Source organism: Rhamphochromis sp. 'chilingali', assembly GCF_963969265.1.
Source record: "Rhamphochromis sp. 'chilingali' genome assembly, chromosome: 6".
Lineage (NCBI taxonomy): Eukaryota > Metazoa > Chordata > Actinopteri > Cichliformes > Cichlidae > Rhamphochromis > Rhamphochromis sp. 'chilingali'.
In genome coordinates, this window is record NC_137933.1 from 41,000,804 (window position 1) to 41,023,090 (window position 22,287).

The 22,287-nt window shown below is 43.8% G+C and overlaps 1 protein-coding gene and 1 long non-coding RNA gene across 6 annotated transcripts; one reads left to right on the forward strand and one right to left on the reverse strand.

Annotated features, from left to right (window-relative positions):
* Positions 1-7,151: 7,151 nt before the first annotated feature.
* On the reverse strand, positions 7,152-13,996 carry LOC308398854. Of its 5 annotated transcripts, none has more exons than XR_013972025.1 (5): positions 13,705-13,996; positions 12,441-13,502; positions 12,065-12,275; positions 10,063-11,887; positions 7,152-9,835 (listed from the first exon to the last, which is right to left on the reverse strand). It is a non-coding gene; the product is annotated as an uncharacterized lncRNA (long non-coding RNA). The 5 variants fall into 5 exon arrangements; XR_013972026.1 differs by having other exon boundaries at positions 7,152-10,207; positions 10,747-11,887; positions 13,705-13,960; XR_013972027.1 differs by having other exon boundaries at positions 10,747-11,887; positions 13,705-13,959.
* nqo1 (NAD(P)H dehydrogenase, quinone 1) lies at positions 12,887-22,001 on the forward strand. The gene is made up of 6 exons (XM_080885704.1): positions 12,887-13,023; positions 14,680-14,847; positions 15,967-16,097; positions 17,870-17,983; positions 18,264-18,365; positions 21,337-22,001. The coding sequence occupies exons 1-6, from the start codon at positions 13,020-13,022 to the stop codon at positions 21,694-21,696; spliced, it is 879 nt and encodes a 292-aa protein (XP_080741830.1). The 5' UTR covers positions 12,887-13,019; the 3' UTR covers positions 21,697-22,001.
* Positions 22,002-22,287: the final 286 nt, after the last annotated feature.

Here is a 22,287-nt window from a genome sequence, read left to right on the forward strand (position 1 = left end):
CACCGGCTCCCTCTCAGTGATGCCGCAGTGTTCGTTTGACTTTGACCTGCATTTACTTACTGTACTCTGTCTGCGGGAAACTTTGCAGAAAGATCCTAAACACAAGGCCTCAGAGAAAATGGTTAAGGTGGCATGCTGTTTTGTGCTGCATTTTTTGTTGCATTTGTGACATTTTAAGTTTGTTGTGAATTTAACTCCAAATCCAGTTTATTTATATAGCACGTTTAAAAAAACAAAAAACCACAAAAAAACAGCCCAAAGTGCTGTACAAAAACGAAATAAGAAATAAAGCCGTTCACATCAAAACACTCACATAAAAGCATAAAAGGCATAACAAATCCCAGCGGTCCAAACGCTGTTGACAAAAAATGTGTGTTTTCAAGTTTTCAAAAGAGACTTAAGAAACAGGAAGCGAAGATGCCTGCGTGATATTTAAAGGAAACCTGTTCCAAAGTTTCTGAGCTACAGTTGAAAGAAGTTGGTTCTCCTCTAAGTTTTAGCCTCGATTTTTCTGGACAACCACAAGCACCTGGTTGGCTGATCCAAGGACCCCCGAGGGAATATAAGGCTGAAGTACCTCAGAAAGGTACGGCGGTACAAGGCCAGGCATTTATAAGCTGACATTGGGACTTTGAAATGAATTCTGTGATAAACAGGAAGTCACTGAAGAGAGGACAGGACAGGTGAGATATGTTCATGCTTGTGATTATTAGGTGGCAGATAAATTTGGCAGTCGTCTGCGTAGCAGTGAAAGGATGTCTCATGTTTCCTAAGATCAAGTGTGTGATCATGTAGAAGTTGTATAGTTTTAATGTTTTATTTGGGAACAGAATGGTGTGTATGTGTGAGTTTGGTGATGGAGTTTTTATTATGAATGAATTATGATTTTTTTTATGAATTATGTCTATTTTTTATGTTTTATGGACGGCAGATGGACATTTGCTCTTGGCTATAATCTGGTATGTTTACATTCATGTAATGTTTTTACATGTATGTTCATTAACATGCACTGTACTAAATAAAATAAAAAAACACAAAAAAGGTGGCTGAGGTGTGAGTGCTGCACCTTTAACGCCAGCCAAGTGTTCCAAACGAGAGATAAGAATACTGTGGTCCGCAGTATCAAGCACTGCAGTAAGATCCAAAAGCACCAGAATCACAGAGCTTCCAGAATCATTTGCTGTAAGGATGTCATTAAAAACCAATAAAAGTGCTGCTTCAGTGCCTGGAACCAGACTGAGAAACCTCCATAAAAGCATTAGTATCCAAAAATGTATTTGAGTGGGTAAAAAAGAAATGTGAATAACTTTGAAAGGTAAATGGACTGATTCATATATAGCATGTTTCTACTCTCCCAGAGTACTCAAAGCACTTTATCCAACATGCCATATTCACCCAAGCACTTTCTTCTAAGCTTCTTAGTGCTTCCCAACTAACATTCATACTCATAGAGCAACTTGGGGTTAACCATACTCGGCATGCAGACTAGAGAAGCCAGGGCACTAACCTTCCGATCACCTTCTAGATGACCTGCTCTACCTGAGCTACAGCCACCCACAAAAGCAACTTTGGAAAGGATGTGCAAACTGAGGGGTTAGGCCCAGGTTGTTTTTTATAATACGATTGCATGTTTAAAACCATCAGGAGCCACACTGGAAGTAATACTGCTAATTGTAATAGCAAGGACTGAGGTTCCAGTCGAGGGAAAATCCTCTTTAAAAAGCCATGCAGGGATCACATCCACGGGAAAGCCAGAGCGTTTCATTTGCCTAAACACCTCAGTGAGAACGGTAATTGAAACTGGCTCAAACTGGTGAAAAAACAGCTGAGCAGGGAATAAACATGCATGGTTCATGTGTAGGAGGTACTATTGCTGAGCTGATAGACTCAACCTGTTTAAAAAGAAAGAAAGGAACTGATGACATATACCAGCAGAGCTTTTCAGGGTGGTAGACTGAGGCACATTCAGAATGGAGCCGATAGTCTTAAAACGAACACGGGGATTATGACACAAAGGCTTCATAATGCAAAGCTCCTTATATCTGATGGTTTTATTAAAGATAAAGCTACTCAGGAGCATTTAATTAAATAATTATCACCAACTGCAACATCAAAGTGACACGTGTTAATGGGTCATCACATATGGATGACTCTGCACAATGGGTGTATTTACTTTAGGTACTTTGACTATTTTATTGACTACCGTAAATAAATAAGGCTTCTCACTGAGAACCTGTGGGTAGAGTCTGGTTTGGGGACTTAGATTAACATAAACTGGGCGTTAGTCAGGGATTCTGTGGTAGACATACCTGGAATAAAAGGTTTGTGCATCCAAGTACGAAGCTGCTTGGGGAAGATCACAAGCTGTTAAACCTTTAATTTTGAGGATTTGACACAAGCAGAAATGGGTTCATGTGTTTCTGAGGCAAATGGATGCAGATTATCATTAGAACAACTATTTTAAAAAGACTTTGCATCAAAGGCTCCAACAGCTTGTAAAGCCAGAATCATCAAAGCAGCAGCGATGCAGTTGCCCCACACAGGGGCCTAATTTCAGTACTTTGCAAAACAGCATTTCACTACAAAATGATGTTTATGCTCCTAGGACCTGTGTTCAACCCTTGGATTTTGGTTCCCACCCGAATCCCACCAAAAACATATTTTCTGGTTGCTATAATGTCAACCAGGATGTCTTATCACAGTTTACTGCACATGGATTTGGGCATATTTCACAGTGGGAAACGTGACTCATGTAGTCAAGCAGATAAAAGACATTCTGGAATGGATGGGGAGGCAGAGTGTTATTCTTGCACTGTTATCTCGAGGTGGTGCCGGCCTTCTAAAGCTGAGCAGGATGTCAGCCAAATAAAATCACTCAATCAATCATCAAAAGCTCAACCCTCCTCCAATGACAAAGTGTGTGTACATGTGGATGTTCTGTTTTGTCCTTTGTTTTGTCTTTTTTGTTCTTTATTTTTTGTTCATTTCTGGCTGTGGTGTTAAAGTTTTATTTTTGGTTTGTTCACTGGGATTGTGGAGGGTGTGCCGACCATCCTGACCTGCTGGTGAGCCTTGGTCCTGAACCCTCTTGCCCGGCATGATTGACGGTGTAGCTTTAAAACATTGCATTCCTTTGAGTAGTAAATTTAAACTGAACTGTGCAATCATGTCTTCTGTGGAAACCTGTGCACCTTATTGGTGTTTCTACTCATTTCCTTAAGTGGAATTCCCAATGTGGGGCTTTTGTTGGCCACATTTTTTTTGCCCCTGGATATCATGAGAACAGTGAAAGTACTGAATCACTCTTAGACATATTCACACATGCTGCACCCTTCCGCTGAGGAAACTTTCAGACTTGAGATAAGCCTGAATATGTGGTCTTAATAAATAATAAGACTACATATTCTATAATAAATAAGAGTTTTATGAAAACACTGAATTAAAAAAACAGCGGCCTTGGAAAAGACCAAAGTTATGCTTCACTATTGAACATGACATAAAATAAACTATACACACAGTGTCTTTCAATGGCAGAGGTGTGCGTGTGGCTCAGTGTCTAAATGAGTGAGAATGTGCACTTGAAGCCATTTATAGTTCACTTATCTGTTCTGCTGCTCACAAACAAGCACAAATTTATGTTAATGATCATAATGCCAAAAAAATAAGTACATTGGGCATCTTTCTTGGGCCTCAGACAAAAATACAAAATTATGGGATGGGACAAGCAAAGAAAAGAAAAAGAAAGAAACAAACATAATTAGACTGAACATGAGTGGTATGCCCCATTGCACCTGGCATGTTATTGGGACGTCCATCGAGCTTTTGCTTTATTCCTTCTTGTAGCTTTGTTATAAAGCTGACATCTTCTTGTGAAATGCTGCCTTGGTTACGCAGATGTAACGACCACCAAACAGCTAAGACAGTAAATGAGAGCAGGTAAATGGATTCAGCACAAAGATGCAGAGCGCAGAACCGACGCATCACAATCTGTGAGCTGTCGGCTTTCTCACCGACAGCACACAGACAGTGTCATGTGAGCATGCGAGGCCTTTCAGGTTAACAACTTTCATCCACTTGCCTTTCAGCAATGAAAGGCAATGAAATGTGCTTATTTCTTGATGCAAAATTTCCTTTTAACTTGACTTGAGTAATGAATACAGGACAGACTTGAGTGGGGAAAAGAAAGAGGGAAAGAAAAACAGCGGAGAAGAGGGACGGGGATAAAGGGCAAAAACCAAAAAAAGCAAACAGACAAAAAATACAAATATCAATCACCTGTTGAGAAAGAAAAAAAGAGAAAACAAGCAGAAGAAAAAAAAGAGCAACATATATGTGAATATGACAGTAAATACTAAATATTAAACATCATTGTGCAGCACATAAGATCAACAGAACACAGTGTGCTTTGAGGTAGGAGCCAAAAAGGGTGTAGTTTGTGGGTGTGATCACCCGTGTGTACACCTGTGAGCATGGACGCACTTGTTTTTTTAAAAGGTTCCTTCATGTAATGATCTGCTAGAGGGTGTGGGGGGGCCACAGCCCCGTCCTCCAGGGCATGAAGCAGGTATGGAGGAGATCAAAACTCCAGACATCCAGAGGCCCCCAGAACACAAGAGACCAAGGAAGACCAACAGAGGGGCAGCTGCACCACTGTCCCAGAAAGAGCTGAGGAGAGTCCCAGATGAGGGCTCACTCAGCAGCCGCGGAGGAGAAGCCAGGGGGAGTTGCAGTGACGCGCCCGTGAGCTCCGCCGGCAGCCAGCCGTGCCTGAGTGACCGAGCCCCAGGCCCCGAGGCCGGGGGCACTCCACCTCCGAAGTGGCCCGAGCGAGCCCCAGGCTCCAGGCCCCGATAAGCGGCCGCCAAGGAGAACCAACAAAGAACCACCAACGCACCAATGTCTGAGGGAGTCCGCCACTGGCAGGGGAAGTGGTGGTAGGGGGAGATAGGCCTCCAAACCTTGGAGGGCCTGAGATGTCCCCAGAGAGGTGGCGCCTGACACCCAACCTGACATATAGACACAGACATACAGGCACACACAGATACAAACATCCATTCCCACCCTCATGCTCTCATATGCACTTACTCCACACTCAACCAACGTGGAGACAGACATAAAGAGACGCTGTACACACGATCACACTCCCCAAGCGTACTCTACGAACCGGGTCTAGGTGCCCTTGCCCCTGGAGGGGGGAACTGCACCCAGACCCAGGTGGTGTTCCCCTTTTCCCTGCGGTGGGGAGAGGCAGACCGCCCCGACTCAGCAGCAGCAGGAAGGCTCCACACTCCAGACCGCAGTCGGACGGCCAACTCCTCCTACTAGCCCTCCCGCTCCAGCAGGTCGCAGAGAATGGGGGTGAGAGAAGACTCCAAACCTCCCTCCACCCGCTCATTGTAGTGTTGATGCATGTGTGTTCTAAGGTGCCTTTAAAACCCAGGAGGGCATGGAGCTACCTGCCAGAGAGCAGCAGGTAAGCGCATAGTCCCTCCTGCTAGCCCTCAATGTCTACGTGTATTTAAAATTGAGAGGTGGGCAACGACGCCAGGGGTGGGGTATACACCCTGATGGTACTTTGGATTCCGTGTAGCGTGCCCACCCCCAAGATCCTATATGTATGTGTAATGAGAGTGTGAGTAATGTGAATGTCTAAGTTGTGGGATAAAATTGAGGCTTCTGGCTAACTTGTGGTGCTGTTGTTGTCAGACTTAAACACAGTTTCTTATTGTTTCTTCATCCTTGTGTCTCGTTTCCAAACATGAACTTCAATATCTGGCTTCTGGACGTCTTTATCAGAAACGGCCCTAACCAATCTGGCGCCCTAGGCAAGATTTTAGGTGGCGCCCCCCTACATCAGCAGTGTAGTGTAATGTTGTAACAAATAATATTTCTATTAAATAATCTTTACTTTGCATTTTAATTAACGTGGGATTATTTTTTGTATTTAGAAATAATAGTACCAACTTTTTTTTTTTTTTCAACATTTGTGGCACTGGCGTGGCGCCCCCTGATGGACGGCGCCCTTAGCATTTGCCTATACGGCCCATGCCACGGGCCGGCCCTGGTCTTTATGAAGAAGCAACTGGTGAATCATTGTGCCCAATAACATTTGCAGCAGCTTGGTCCTTGGTGCAATGACACGATTTCGCCACCAGGGGGCGGGAATTATGCAGTTCTGAGTTCGACTATCACTTCCACCTCTTCTTATAGTCAATTAAGAGCTTTTTTATGTGATGGCATGAAGTTGGCTGTAATGTGAGTTGAAAGGTCTTTGTGTTGATATTGTTACAGTATCACTTTGATCACAAACTACACCCCCGTCGAACTAAAACAACACAAACTTCAATAAATAGTGCGACGGGTGAAATAGAGACATACAATGATCTATGTAACATACAAAACATACCTCGCTGGCTGACCTCCGCTTTGAGGCAGAAATGAGCACTTTACAGATACTTTTAAGAACATTTGAACTTGCTCTGACTTAAATTGGCCTCTACTGCTTCAACTTGCCTTGCTCATACATCCACATGGGCATGCATCTCACTCAGGTGCACCAGCAGAACCAACATGCAGTACAATAGTTCATGTATGAGAATTTCCACAATAAATGACCTAATGACATATAAAATATGCGTAGTATAAAACAAAATACATTAATTAAAAGTATGGCAGTGAAAATGAGAGAAATTCACTAGAATAGAAGCTCAGGAGCACGAAGGAAAGGCGCAGGCTTCAGGGAGCGCAACCGGGAGTCTCAATAGAGGTTTGCAGGTGGAGAAGTGGCAACAGGGGAGGTGGGGTGAGGCGGCTGGGTTCCGAGAGCGAGGAATCGGCGGGATGCAATGACGGTGACTGAGGGCAGGCAGGTGAGTTGGTGGAGTGATTCAGTGGAAAACTCCCACAGTTTCCTCCTGTTATGATAATATAGCAGGATGATTTATGCCGTGAGAGTTGAGACTCGGGTGTGAAATGTATGGTTTTCAGGGTTTTTATCGTTAACTCGGTTCCTCTGGGTCTTTCCCGTGTTGTAGTTGTGAGTCTTATTTTGAAAGAAATGTTTCCCCGTTATAGCGACCAGAGAGCAGGATGTTACTCTCAATGTTGTTGTCAGGAGGACGCTGCTGATGAAGTTACACAGTTACACAATGAATTCTCGTTTATTATTATATTTACAAAATACCAGGTTTTTTTGTCTTGGTCGTATCATTTTATTTTGTTGTATTTATCCGCCACATCTTAACAGCTGGTCAGTGAAAATATTGCCTGAAATTAAACAGTCCGTGAAAGGTTGGCGACTGCTGATTTAAACCCGCTCTAATAGATAATCATGCCTGTTCTGAAAATGCTGACCTATTGCCAGCAGGTGTGTGGGCGTGGTATGTATGTGGTGCACGCTGCATAGAAGTTGTGGATGTTTTGTCTGCTTAATCCTACTTTTTTGTCCATTTTGAGGTCACACTACGGCAATACTGACACGGAGAAGTGGGATCAGGACAGGCGCAGAGAAAACATGGGGACAGAGACTGAACACAGAACAGGGACCATCAAAATAAAACAGGAAGCATAACGACAGGCACCGAGACACAGTTCTGACACTGAGCAGAGGGAACACGGCGTGCAGGGACAGGAGTCACATGAGACACGAGTGATAATATTAATCAAAAGAAAAACACCGAGTCATCACATACAGGACCGTGATAAAAACATTGTTTTCCTTTGAGTAATAAACTTAAACGGAACTGCAAAATGACCTTTTCTGTCTCATTTTAGTGGAACAAACCTGTGTGGCTTGTTGGTGTTTCTACTCATTGCTCATCTTGAGTAGAATTGCCGAGGCGGCGTTGTTGCTGGAAGCCGTGGAAGCCGTGGAAGCTGTGCTGTGTCACGGATGGTCTCAGAACTCAGAGCAGGCTGCTGGCTGCGATCCAATCACAGCAGCCGATTCATAAAAGTGTCAGAGCGCTTCTTTGATGTGTCACATCCGCATATTTCTATCATCGCTGGGGAAACTTTCAGACTCAATATATGACTGACTGCATAGTAGATCTATAAAAATAAGCGTTTTATGAAAATGCTGAATGAAAAAAAAACTTCCTTGGAAGAGATCAACGTTCAGTTTGCTGTTGAAGATTAATATACTATATTATTATTACTATACACAAAGTGTCTTTGAATGGCAGAGGTGTGCGTGCATGTGTGTGCATAATAATAATGTAATAATGTGTATGTGTTAGTCCCCATAGGGAAATAGTTCCTCTGCATTTAACCCATTCACCCAGTGAAGCAGTGGGCAGCCACCAATGCAGCGCCCGGGGAGCAGTGTGTAGGGACGGTACCTTGCTCAGGGGTACCACAGGGTAGCCGTTCAATGGAGTTGAACCCCCGACCTTCCGATCATGGGGCCACCACTCTACCTACTGAGCTATCCCTGCCCTATGTGCGCTTGAAGCCATTTATAGTTCACTTGTTTGTGGTGAGCAGCAGAACAAACAAGCGCGAGTTTAAATTTTGGACGTTTAGCTGTGATTGAGTTTTACAGCTTTTCCCACTGATTAAAACCTCCTTAATGCCAGTCATACAGCACAAAGTAATTAAGTAAGAAACAACTAACCTGTTGAAAATCAGAGCCCCGGTACCCGGGGAGAACATCTGGTTTAATGGGATGTATCGCCACATCTGCTATTTAAATACAGATACGTGTGTTGTCCACAGAAACATCAGCATCTCAGCTAAAAGCCCACAAAACCATTTCAACAACCACCAAACGATTAGCAAGCAGGTAAACAGATTCCTTTAAAACATGTAAACACAAAGTGGACACGGACACGCCGTCTGTGCTGAAAGCCCACATCTGAGATTCGGAAGCTGCAGGTTTCATCACTCCAACCGAAACTCACCGAACCAGCAACAAAACACATTTGAGAACATCGTCATGAATTCCCTTTTGCTTTGGCTGTTTTACTTCCACTGTGATAAAATCGCCCTTCTGGGCAGCTCTCTGTGTTAAACTATTCCAAGTATTAAAATGCTTTTTACGATCCCAGGAAAAAAAATAAAATGATAAGAGCCAAAAAGCTCAAACCTCGGCTCTGCACTGGCTTCAAACACTGGACACCATACTGGGCGTCCTCTAAAAATCGCCATGTTTGCTTGCCTGGCTATCACTGAGTGAGGGGCGGGGCACACCCTGGACAGGTAGGGCTGCAGGTAGGCTTGACTTTGGGCTGATATTGGCCTTACTTCAGCTGTCAGCTTGGCTTAGAATCTGGCTTTTGGTTTTGGACCTGCTTGAAACTATAAACTGTTGTGGTGCAATAAGACTGTAATTCGGATGCCCCTCCCCCTGAATAATTGATTCCATGTGTTTGTTCACCACTGTCAGCAAAGCCCTGTGATTTTTCTAAATATTTGAGTGTCTCTTCGGACTCTGAGGTCTGAGGAGCGGAGCGAGATTCAAACATAGACTAGTTCCATCAGAGCACCCCTAAAAACAACCATTAATAGTATTAACAATAACATGTTACAATAACACTCTGGCACAGCTGGCGGAGCCCACGGGCACGCCACTGCAGCCCCGTCTGGCTTCTGCTCCGTGGCTGCTGGCTGACTCCTCGTCTGGGGCTCTCCTCAGCTTCCCAGGTGGGTGGCACAGATGCCCCTCCGGTGGTCCTCCTTGGGCTCTCGCACTCCTTGGGCCTGGATCTCCTCCATGCATGCTTCATGCCCTGGGGGACAGGGCTGTGGCTCCCTACACCCTCCAGCACACAGGTGTCGAACTCCAGGCCTCGGGGGCTGAGTTTTTGCCTCGGGTTCGATAACTACAGGCTCCGCCCTAAAACGGTGGATTAGATTGAAATCTCTGATTATTCCCTCTGAATTATTCTTAGACACTACAGTAGGTCATCCAACACATTAGGTGGCTTTGGAACGTAACATTGTGACGTTTTCCAGTTGAATCATTAATATTAATTACAAGGCACGCGTGACAGTATGATTGGAAACTGAGCCCCCCTAAAAGTTTGGACCCGCCCCTGGATTCAAATATTAAAGCAATTCTACATTTTCTGCATCAGCAGCTGAACACACGAACACTGCAGTGATGCACAGTGTGGGTTCCTGTGGTGGCTCCACCCCATCTTTCCAGGTATGACCAGCGTCCGATAGAAGCTTCAGCAGTGGATGGGTCTGGAGATGTGACCACTAACTAAGGAACAGGGAAACAAGATTAAACACAAGGACTAAATCACAAAAACAAGGTACATGAAGACCTAGTTACCACCAGAACGTAGCTGACAAACTGGTGGAGAGTGGAGGACAGCGCTGGCCTCAAGAACCTTCTGCTGATTAACCGTGGATGGAACTCAGGTGAGACACCAGGGACTAAAATAAGTGCATGAAAGTCCTTCAGACTTTTTTACTGTGCGGAGTTTGTCCTGTGTTCGATTAGACACACAGGACATAATAACATGTATGTTATTATGAATGTAAATATATTTTATTAAAACAACATTAGCACAGTTACACACGGTCTTCTCTGCCTCATCAGAGAAACATCCACAGCTCAGCTGCATTTCTAATCTTATGACCTCTTACTGACCAATGGGAGCACTTTGAACTGCATGTGGCGCTCTGACCGCACGCTCATACAGCAGGTCACATGGCCAGCATAGAATCAAACTAACGCGTGAGTCTTTAGACTGTGGAGGGAAACCTGCAGGCGCAGGGAGAACATGCAAAACTTACACTGAAAGGCCCCGGCTCGGTTCGAGGTCACGGCTGACAGAGGTAGCACAGACACGGCGTGAATACACTTTCATCGTCTCAACTTTCACCAGAACTGCCATTTCCCTTCAGCTGACCCACACTGGTGAATCTAAACCCCCCGCCCTGTAGGGTTCCTATGAAGGGGGAGTCACTGCTGAAGCCTCTGCTGGACGTTAGAGGAACTGCAGGTTTTGGCACTTCAGCGTGTACCTCATAGCCCCAGAGCTCACTCCGTGTGAATGAGATGGAGTTACAGGTTTGAGTCCAGAAGCATTGAGGTGCTCAGAGATCCAGCAGCAGCAGCGGTGATGTTTTTAACCCAGAGAACAAGTTCAGCACCAGCTGAACAACTGGCTGCTGTTCACACTGGATCAAACTGTGATGTTTCACTGGTGCAGAAGAGCAGACTGCACCATCTGGTTGTGTGTTTGAAAGGCATGCAGCACTGCTGCGCTTCATTCCTGGAAGAGCTGCATTCACAGTTTGCACATCAGCATGTAAAGCACACTCTTATCTGAAGGTCTAATCAGGTGAACAGCAGGTGACACAGGTGTGCAGGCAGCATTCCTATGATAGTGCAGCCTGCTGAGCCTGAACTGTAGCGTGCGAGTAGCGTGTCGGGAATCCACCTCAGGATCATTCAGATAAAGGTCACATCTGATAGATATGGAAAAGACGGGTTAATGTAGACACGCCGAATATTTTACAGAAACACAACTCGCATACATCTTGAATTTATTTGGAGCTGGAATTGTACGCCTTTCTTTTCTTTAAAAAAAATACAGAAAGAAAATGAAAAAAAAAATCAAAGTAAAACATAAGGAGAACAGAATAGTCATAATTAATATGGTAACATATTCAAAAAGGAGTAGGAAGAAGCTAAACTTATCCAAGTCCATCACCTTCTTCCATTTGTACTAATAATCATCACTTTTTCCTTCCTGTCTGTGCCTTATCCAATCAGGACTCAGATTCACGCTCGAGTGTCCGGGCAAGGTGAGAGCAGTGGGAGTAGCAGGAGATCCAATCCAGAGTTCCAAGGGAGTCCAGGAGGAGAACGATGGTTACAGATGAGCTTTCCAGGTATGACCAGCGTCTGATAGAAGCTTCAAGACACTCTCTTGTACCATGACACACACACACACACACAGATAAACACACACGCACGCACACACACACACACACACACACACACACACACACACACACATAAACTGACCGTCTCTAAGTTTAGCTGCAGCACACAACCTCAGGGGTGAAAGATGTTTTCTTGGGATTGCCTCTAAACATGTCTCACTTTACAAAGCTGTTTACAGGTCTCGGTCCTCATTCTGGTCCCGGTCCTGGTCCTGGTCCCGGTCCTGGTCCCGGTGCCTGTCTGATGGAAGTGACTTAAACTTGGTGCCTACTGCACCTTTAAGCAGTGAATCTCGATGGTTTTTGGGTTTCTTCGTTGATTCCCACTCACCTCAGCCAAGGACATTATGGTTTTTGTAGCGTTTGAGTGTCTGTAAACATGATAGGTGGAAAAGCTTTCAGTGGATCCTGATCAGACTTTGACCTCTGACCTTTTAGATCAAAGGGATAATAATGCTATTAGAACCTGTTTCTCACTGCCGTGGTTCGTACTGACAGCTTACGAGCATGATGTTAGCTGAGTAAGAAAGCCTCACCGTTGTCCCTCAGTATCAGCTGATTTCCCGCCTGCTCCTGTCACGCTGTGTCGCGTTGCTGCTCGCTGCAGGTTTCCTTTTCCTTTTTCTTTGTGTGAGGTCTTCCTGTTCTTGGTGTTCCTGTGGTTTCCTGGCTGGCGTTGGCTGTTTTCATGTCCAGCCTGTTTTTGGACTTTATCATTATAATTTTTTGCTTCCACTTAATCTTTTTTTTTGTCGTTTTATTTTTTGCTTGGCTGGCTGATTAAAGATTAGTCCTGTGGACTGAGTGAGATCAAAATCAAAATAAAAAAGGCCTCATATTCTTAATCATGTCTCCATTATGTGATTTTGTAATCATCCGTGAACTATGTGAAAGTCCACTCTGCTGTCAGTCATGAGAGTCCGTTCACCCCGCTGAACCGGCCCTGCACTCTGACAACATGCCCCGCCCCCCACGGTATGCTGTTATGACTCTCAGACAGGTTTGTTCTATCCTGACATCTGATCTAACCCTGTTTGTCACGCTAACAAAGCCGTGGGCCTATAAGAAGCTCCGCGAAGCCGGTCTCCTGTGCCGACGGGTCCAGCAGACGCAGCATGGGTAAGTGTCTGCGCTCATTGGTAAAAATCTGAGAAATAAATCTATAAACTGCTGAGCGTCCTGTGGGCAGACCGTGTGCATCCACACAGCTCCCAAACAAACCTCAGGTTTATGTCTTTCTTTATATTTCCAAGTATTTGTAATTTTTTTCATAAAGTTTGCTCTCAGAACTGTAAAAACAGTGACCTCAAAGTAAGAAAGATTTTCAGGTTTGGATAATGGATCACTGCAGGAATGTAAAATAGCGTAATGAATTAATACACCCCACACTGGGTGTTCTCACATTTGCTTATTGGTTAAAGTGGAAGGAAAAACTAAACTGGAGGCTTCCTGTTTCTTTTTTATTCTCTCGGACTTCTGAAGCTGTAACTCCCTCCAAGTTGAAAAACGAACACAAGGCGTTCTTGATTTACTGGCATTTATTGCACACGGGCGCCACCAACGATGCCACCAGAGATGCCGTAACGATGCCGTGAGAACTGTACAACAACATAAAATAATCAATTTCCACCGTACATTGTTCTCATAGAGAATAAACAATAAGGTACATCATTAAACAACACAAATGCTTACAATTTACCTTCACAAAATGCTAACATATACACGTGGTTACCATAAACTCGCTCGCTCTATCACAAACAAACATCTTATTTTCTATCACAACATATACAAATTGCATACCTCATTGGCCGCATTAACTTGCAGGGGTTAATGAAAACGCTTCTTGTAGTGTCACTCTTTCCCATAGTCGGACACTCCGTTGCATGCGTCTACATGTCTCGTCTCTACCACCACCAGAGAGAGACGAAAGCATGCTGCGCTCTACCGAGTGTAGCGTGTACCAGAATATGCCGTCGACCTCAAACAACAGACTAAACATTGGTTCCACCCCGGAAACATTCTGTAAACCCTTGTAAATGTATTTACACCAACAACATACATTACATCACACACATATATTAACAATAAAGTATTTCACTTATTCATTGTAACTTGAACCATAAAATTGTCTTAAATTGCATAACTGCTGCTGACGGCAGCCACAGAAGCTGTGCATGAAATAAAAAAATAAGCTAAAAACAAAACAAAGGAATGTGTTTTTGTTCTTACATCCAGATGGACCAGGAGGAATTTATAATAACAGAAAGCACTGTGAAATCCTGCGGTCAGCCTGCTGTGACTTTAACGTTTCTAGTTTCACCTTCTGAAGGTTATTTACAGGATTTTCTGCTTCCTGTCTTTTGTATTTAGAAACACTATTTAAAGCTCGATTGTGTCGGACGAGCTGTACGTCTGTGTTTACTGTTAAAGAGGAAATGTTTCTGATAAACATCCAGATTTAAATTTGAACTCTTTTCATTTTTTTCACTAGTTTGTTCCAGTTTTCATATTTTGAGCAACACGACAAAGAAAGTCATCAAACTTGATTTCAAGGTTTAACAGCTCTGTGTGTGTGTGTGTGTGTGTGTGTGTGTGTGTGTGTGTGTCTGTCTGTCTGTGTGTGTGTCTGTCTGTGTCTGTGTGTCTGTGTGTCTGTCTGTGTCTCTGTGTGTGTCTGTGTGTGTGTGTACGTGTGTGTGTGTGTGTGTGTCTCTGTGTGTGTACGTGTGTGTGTGTGTGTGTGTGTGTGTGTGTGTGTGTGTGTGTGTGTGTCAGCTCAGAAGACAGCTCTGATCGTTTACGCCCACCAGAGTCCGGCTTCGTTCAACGCGGCGGCTCGAGACGTGGCGCTGCAGGAGCTGAAGCTGCAGGGATACGAGGTCGTCGTGTCTGACCTGTACGCCATGAACTTCAAAGCCAGTGCCACGCGGGATGACATCATCGGTGACCCCCCCCACACGGGGAACACACACACACACACATTATTGCTTGTTTCATCATCAGTGCTTTACAGTTTTTTTCACCGTTTTATTTTTAAATCAGAGCAGAGTGCAGGAGCTCATCATATTTGTACATTTAAACTTTATGACTTCAGATGCTGCGAGACAGAGATGACTGCAGGCGTGTCTCTCTGAGCTCACGTTGCATCTGTCAGTCAGTTTTTGGCCTTTTTTGTGCTTCGTCTGCATTCATCTGACATATTTATTCTTTGTTGTTTTGTGTCTTTGGGCACGTTTTGAGCCGAGCTTCATCTTTCTCATTGTCAGCAAATCCTGGCAAAACACCAACTCGAGCTTTAATGCTGCTCTCTGTGTGTCTCTCAGTTTGTGGTCCATCACCTCACCTTTAAATCCTCACCTTTAAATCTGTGTAAATATTTAAAGTGAATGAAACATACCTTGGTCTGATTCGCAGGCTAATCATTTCTTTGTCTGCTGTAGTCTGCTCTTTAATGCTGTAGTGCTCAGACGGGGCATGCTCTGAGCTGAAATGCCCCTCAGCTCCACATGGTGACACAACTTCTGTGTGCAGTGGACACCAAAGAGGAAGCTGAAACTTTAAGACACGTCTCCCGGTGAAAAACAGCTCCTGTGCGCCCTGAACTATCATCAGAACTTTTAATGATTGGACTGATGGATGAAGGCATGCCACGTGACTCTTGCTAACCTTGCCTTCATCACCTCATCAAACACTTTGAAGCTACCCAACAAACAGCTCTGCTGCCTCAGCTTTGCACTCAGACCTTAGATGCTGACCTGAAGGGATGTTTCAGGGACTATGTGAGATTTGCCTTTTTCCAGCCGCTACAGCTTTTGTTATAGTTTCTACAGAAAGTTTTTAAAAAATGCTGCTGATCAGTTTTTTGCACGCTGGACTATCTCCCCTCACAAGCATCACACTTGTTAATAAATTATGGCCTTTGATGGGTATCAGTGAAATAACTCTCAGCTTAAGTCAAAGGTTTGTTTTATATAGAAAGGGTGCCTCTGGGTTGAAAACACCCAATTAAAGTGAACCGATAAAACCTCCCAGTGAGATTCTGACTGAGCGTGTTGTGTTCAGGTGATGTGAGGAACTCTGAGCATTTCCAGTACGGAGAAGAGACCCTGCACGCCGGGATGGAGGGCCGTCTCAGCGAAGACATCGTAGCTGAGCAGCGCAAAGTAACAGAGGCCGAGCTCATCATCTTCCAGGTCAGAGGTCACTAAAAGCTGCAGTTATTGAGTGTCACAACTTCCCATTTCATGATGAGTAACCTCTCCATCGTGCCCACAAACACAAGTGAGCCCACATCCTGGATTATCCTGAGAATACAGAGATCGGTTCCATTTTTAATGGTTTGTAATGTTCAGCTTCTGTGTTCTAAATTCAACAAGCTCCTTAAATCGCCCTGCTCATCGGGAATGTTGTTGTTCTTCTGAAAGATTATTCCTGAGGCGGATTCATGAAAGGTCAGAATATTTAAAGTGAAGCAGAACACAGACTAATAAAACCACCATCTGAGCAACATGAAGTAAAGTGGTTTTAGAAATAAATTTAGATTTAAATAGGATTTAGATTTTCAGGGTGATAAAATTCATCTTCCTCAGTAGCTGTCGTATCTCTATTGCAAATAAAATTCTCCAAACCTGGAGCTCCGCCTTCTCGGACGGTCTGTTAGTACAGTGACCTCACAGCAGCCATATTTTTGGTCACATGAGGTCATTGAAAATACTCCATAAGGCTCCAACAGAACAATTATTCGGTATTCAGAATACATTTACCTTGTTGAAATAAAGGGATTACACGGCGGTATTTTCCTGTTTCACACTGTCGCGGGTCAGGACTGTTTGGGTTTTGTTTGACAGCTATGTTGTTGTTCCAGGCAGCAGCGTTACGGTTGCCATGGTTACAGGGTGACGCTCTCTCTGCCACTGTGTGTTTCCTGGGTGAGAGAGGCCTTGTTGTTGTTGTTGTGCTAAGCTAACAGGCAGAATGCTACAGGCTCTAAAGAATGCAGCATCATGGGCAGTGTAGTCCGTGCTGCAGGGAGAATGGACTGCCATACACGTTATGTGTCTGTGAGCGAGGAGGGAGAAAAATGAAAAGTATGAGCTGTCACGGAGCAGAAACGGGAGCTGGAAGCATGTAAATATAATAATAACCACTGCAGCCAAAAAGAGTGCCTGACGAGCCCAGTTGTAAGTAAGCTATTAAGACTCGACTGTACACCGTGTTCGTGTTTTCCTCCGAAACAATAAGTTTTGTTGCAGCAGCCTTTCAACGCCTCTCTCTGTGTCTCGCTAGCAAACTTGACCCAGACAACAAAGTAAAGCTATTTTTCGGCTACGAGCCCGACATGAACCCGACGTATTAGCCAGAGGTCCCTTTACTACGGTTCAGTGCCGCGGACCTTCAGTAATAGTAATAAATCACATTCATGTAGTTGTAAACTGCTTGATAATATATTAAGTTGTGGTGGACCACTAGAGGGCTCCACTCACACCCAGTGTTGAGGAAGTGTGTTGCTGTGTTTTGTGGCGCGATGTGTTCAGTTGATTTTGGAGAGGAATAAAGAAGGAGTGAGAACTGAGAGCTCTGTGTCGTCCATGCTTACCTCCACCACAAAGTAATCCAAAGTATTCAGAATACGTTACAAAATACATTTTGGGGCATGTATTCTGTAATCTGTAGTGGAATACATTTTAAAAGTAACCTTCCCAACACTGGTTATAGAAACATTCTTCCATGTACAGAGACCAGCTACCAGGCTGTAAACATGTTTGTTTCTGTTGTAAAGTTTGGAAGTCTATGGGGACTGACTCACTTCTGCCTCTGCTGGACATTAGGGGAACTGCAGCTTTTAGTACAGGCATGTTTGCGTCTTTGGAAATGCTTGATGTAAAAGAGTGTTGAACTAGAAAATGACTGAGAATAATAAAATTCTGAATGGTATTAATAACAACATTATTTTTTCCTTCTGTAGTTTCCTTTGTACTGGTTCAGTTTTCCCGCCGTCATGAAGGGCTGGATAGACAGAGTGCTGTCACAGGGCTTCGCATTCTCCCTGGAAAAGATGTACGATAACGGGATATTCAAGGTACGTTCCAGCAGAGAACATCAAATCATTAGAAGGATGCAACAAATAACACAACCAACTCCATTAATATCAGTCTGGATTTATCGATTTAACCTACATTTAAGTGGGACAGTCAGGTGATGCGCTCATGTTTCAGAGATGAAAAGCAAAAGACAAGAAAGGAATTTCTGTACATATGTTTGAAAATTATTGGAAAACTTGATGTTGATAAAATAAAGAGCTTTTCTTTGTGGACGTGTTTTGGTCTGGTTATCCAACTGTATGTTATATTTCCTCTAAGGATAAAAAAGCCATGTTGTCGTTCACGACCGCAGCAGCTCCGACGATGTTTCAGCCTGACGGCATCAACGGGGACATCAACGTCACCCTGTGGCCTCTGCAGGTGAGACACCCGAGAAATAAACTCAAAACAAAGACCAAGAATTCACAACTTACTACAAGCATAGTAAATTATATAATTAATCGGCATGCACAACTATGCAGTAAGATCCAGTAAGATGAGAAGTCAAAACATTAAGGCAACATCGTGAACCAGAACACACAAAACAGAAAGTTCTTAGGAGGAAAATCAAAGACTCAGTGATGCTGCAACAAATCAAACAAAAGAATTCAAAACTTCAAACAGCAGAAGAGTAACAAAAACTCAGAGGATCCACTGTAATCCTAATCTCACATACAGAAACCTGTTGGAGGCAGATTAATGGGAATCGATCATAGCTGTGATGTTCCTGTTGGAGACAGATGTTGTTTTCATTCCTGAGTTATTAAATGTCACAATTTTATCAAATCCACTGGAGCCTCTCAGTCACACATGGATGTGGTACAGCATCAGGGAGACGGGCCTGGCCCTCAAAGCTCATTTTTTTCAATGTGTATGGTTATCGTAGTGAAGGCCCATATTTTATCCCAGAGGATTATCTTATTCTGATCCTAACAAGCTGCAGCACAAACAAAGGCACAAATGTGATTCAGTGTCTCGGCTGATAAAACTGTGATAAACCACTGAAGCTCCTCCAGTGTTTCAAAGCTGACTTTGTCCTCATCCGTTGGCCCATTCACCGCCGTTATCAGCTGATACAAACAGACATGCACCCTCCTCCTCTGACAGGCAGGCTCGTGGAGCTGAACAGAAATAATTTGTTGACTGCTGAGGGGCCAGGGTACGATAAAGGAACGCCTCTAATTCATGCAAAGCTACAGTAGGAAAGTCCAAGGAAAAAAATATGAAGCTTTAACTGAGCATCAGGAGTCTTTGAAAAGCAGCAACACTGCTGATGTGGGTGTGATTACATAAAAAGGAGATAAGAGCCAGTCACCGAGCTGCTGGTACAGTGGGGCAAAAAAGTATTTAGTCAGCCACCGATTGTGCAAGTTCCCCCACTTAAAATGATGACAGTGGTCAGTAATTTGCACCAGAGGTACACTTCAACTGTGAGAGACAGAATGTGAAAAAAAAATCCATGAATCCACATGGTAGGATTTGTAAAGAATTTATTGGTAAATCAGGGTGGAAAATAAGTATTTGGTCACCTCAAACAAGGAAAATCTCAGGCTCTCACAGACCTGTAACGTCTTCTGTAAGAAGCTTTTCTGTCCCCCACTCGTTACCTGTATGAATGGCACCTGTTTGAACTCATCATCTGTATAAAAGACACCTGTCCACAGCCTCAAACAGTCAGACTCCAAACTCCGCCATGGCCAAGACCAAAGAGCTTTCGAAGGACACCAGGAAAAGTATTGTAGACCTGCACCAGACTGGGAAGAGTGAATCTACAATAGGCAAGCAGCTTGGTGTGAAAAAATCAACTGTGGGAGCAATCATCAGAAAATGGAAGACATACAAGACCACTGATAATCTCCCTCGATCTGGGGCTCCACGCAAGATCTCATCTCGTGGGGTCAAAATGATCATGAGAATGGTGAGCAAAGATCCCAGAACCACACGGGGGGACCTGGTGAATGACCTGCAGAGAGCTGGGACCAAAGTAACAAAGGTCACCATCAGTAACACACTACAACGGCAGGGAATCAAATCCCGCAGTGCCAGACGTGTTCCGCTGCTGAAGCCAGTGCATGTCCAGGCCCGTCTGAAGTTTGCCAGAGAGCACATGGATGATACAGCAGAGGATTGGGAGAATGTCATGTGGTCAGATGAAACCAAAGTAGAACTTTTTGGTATAAACTCAACTCGTCGTGTTTGGAGGAAGAAGAATACTGAGTTGCATCCCAAGAACACCATACCTACTGTGAAGCATGGGGGTGGAAACATCATGCTATGGGGCTGTTTTTCTGCCAAGGGGACAGGACGACTGATCCGTGTTAAGGACAGAATGAATGGGGCCATGTATCGTGAGATTTTGAGCCAAAACCTCCTTCCATCAGTGAGAACTTTGAAGGTGAAACGAGGCTGGGTCTTCCAACATGACAATGATCCAAAACACACCGCCCGGGCAACAAAGGAGTGGCTCCGTAAGAAGCATTTGAAAGTCCTGGAGTGGCCTAGCCAGTCTCCAGACCTCAACCCCATAGAAAATCTGTGGCGGGAGTTGAAAGTCCGTGTTGCTCGGCGACAGCCCCAAAACATCACTGCTCTCGAGAAGATCTGCATGGAGGAATGGGCCAAAATACCAGCTACTGTGTGTGCAAACCTGGTAAAGACCTATAGTAAACGTTTGACCTCTGTTATTGCCAACAAAGGTTATGTTACAAAGTATTGAGTTGTATTTTTGTTATTGACCAAATACTTATTTTCCACCCTGATTTACGAATAAATTCTTTACAAATCCTACCATGTGGATTCATGGATTTTTTTTTTTCACATTCTGTCTCTCACAGTTGAAGTGTACCTCTGGTGCAAATTACTGACCTCTGTCATCATTTTAGGTGGGGGAACTTGCACAATCGGTGGCTGACTAAATACTTTTTTGCCCCACTGTACCACCAGCAGTTCAAAGTTCTTTTGGGACTTTTGTTTCTCTCTTTTTATCAAATAACAGAAGCTGAAGGTAAACATATAAACAAAACTGACTCAAAGCAGGAACCCAGAAAACAGAAAATCCATGAAGTGAATGAGAACAAACATCAGATGATAAGTCTGGGAAGCCAACAGCTGACGGTTAATGATTGGAGTGAAAACAGCTAGGTAACAAGAAACAGGTGAAAATAATCAAGGAAATAAAGAGCTACCAAAATAAAACAGGAAATGACTGAGCACAGAGACAAAACCCTAACACAATTAAAGTTGATAAAGAAGGGCATAAGATGGAAAGCTACACAAATAACACATAACAAACCCAAAGATGAATGCTTGTGGAATCATCTTCCTCCCTTCTGTCTGCTCTTGTTTCTTCCAGAATGGGATTCTGCACTTCTGTGGATTTCAGGTTCTGGCTCCTCAGATTTTCTGGAGTCCGGCTCACAGTCCCCCAGCTGCACGAGCCGCGATGCTCGAGGGGTGGCGGACTCGACTCAAAGGACTACTTGCAGAAAATCCTTTGACCTTTGCCCGCTGTGAGCTCTTTGACCTCAGCTTTCAGGGAGGATTCTTACTTCGGCCGGAAGTGAAGGAGGAACTAGCGACGCAGCCTCTCGGCATCTCCACAGGACACCACCTGGGGAAGCCGCTGCCGCCCGATAACCAGACCAGAGCGGCCACAGCGGAAGACGAACGAGGCAACGGGAAGAAGGCGTGTGGCTCCATTCGTACAGTGTAATTCACGCGTGGTTTTAGACACGTTTACTGAAGTTTGAATAAAACTTTGTATTAAAGCACTTACTTTGGTGCTGGAGCATTTCTCTTTTTAGAATATCTGAACAAAGAAAAGCTTTTACTCTAAAACAAATTCTGTCGTCATAAACATGAAGCAATACATTTGATGAAAGTGTAACTGAAATGTATGAAATAAAAGTTTTATGTATTCCAAAAAAACATCAAAGAAATTATGCTTGATGTAAAGTGAATGTATCCTAATCAAATAAAGTTTATTTCACCAGATTTCATTAAACGTAACATTTTAAGTTGCACCCACCTGCTTTTATACAACTGAATTACTTAATGCCAGCTTTTTAAATATATTGTTTTAGTGAGTCAGCTTTTGGAAAGGTTTTTAAAAATCCCAGAAGTATTCATGCCTTTGGTTTTTATTTATTTTGTAAAACAGGAATGTCAAACATAAAGTCCGTGGGCTGAATGGGTATAGAAAAGACGCCATACCCAGGGCATAAGTTATTGAGCTTTTATTTGTATTTTCAGTTTTTTACAAATTATTTTACTGACAAAGACCTTGCCACACAGCCAGTAACAG

Excerpts from the sequence above, each read along its gene's own strand:
- nqo1 (XM_080885704.1), top strand. Across the intron at positions 17,984-18,263 it reads ACGATAACGGGATATTCAAG|GATAAAAAAGCCATGTTGTC; the intron begins GTACGTTCCAGC and ends ATTTCCTCTAAG. Across the intron at positions 18,366-21,336 it reads TCACCCTGTGGCCTCTGCAG|AATGGGATTCTGCACTTCTG; the intron begins GTGAGACACCCG and ends TGTTTCTTCCAG.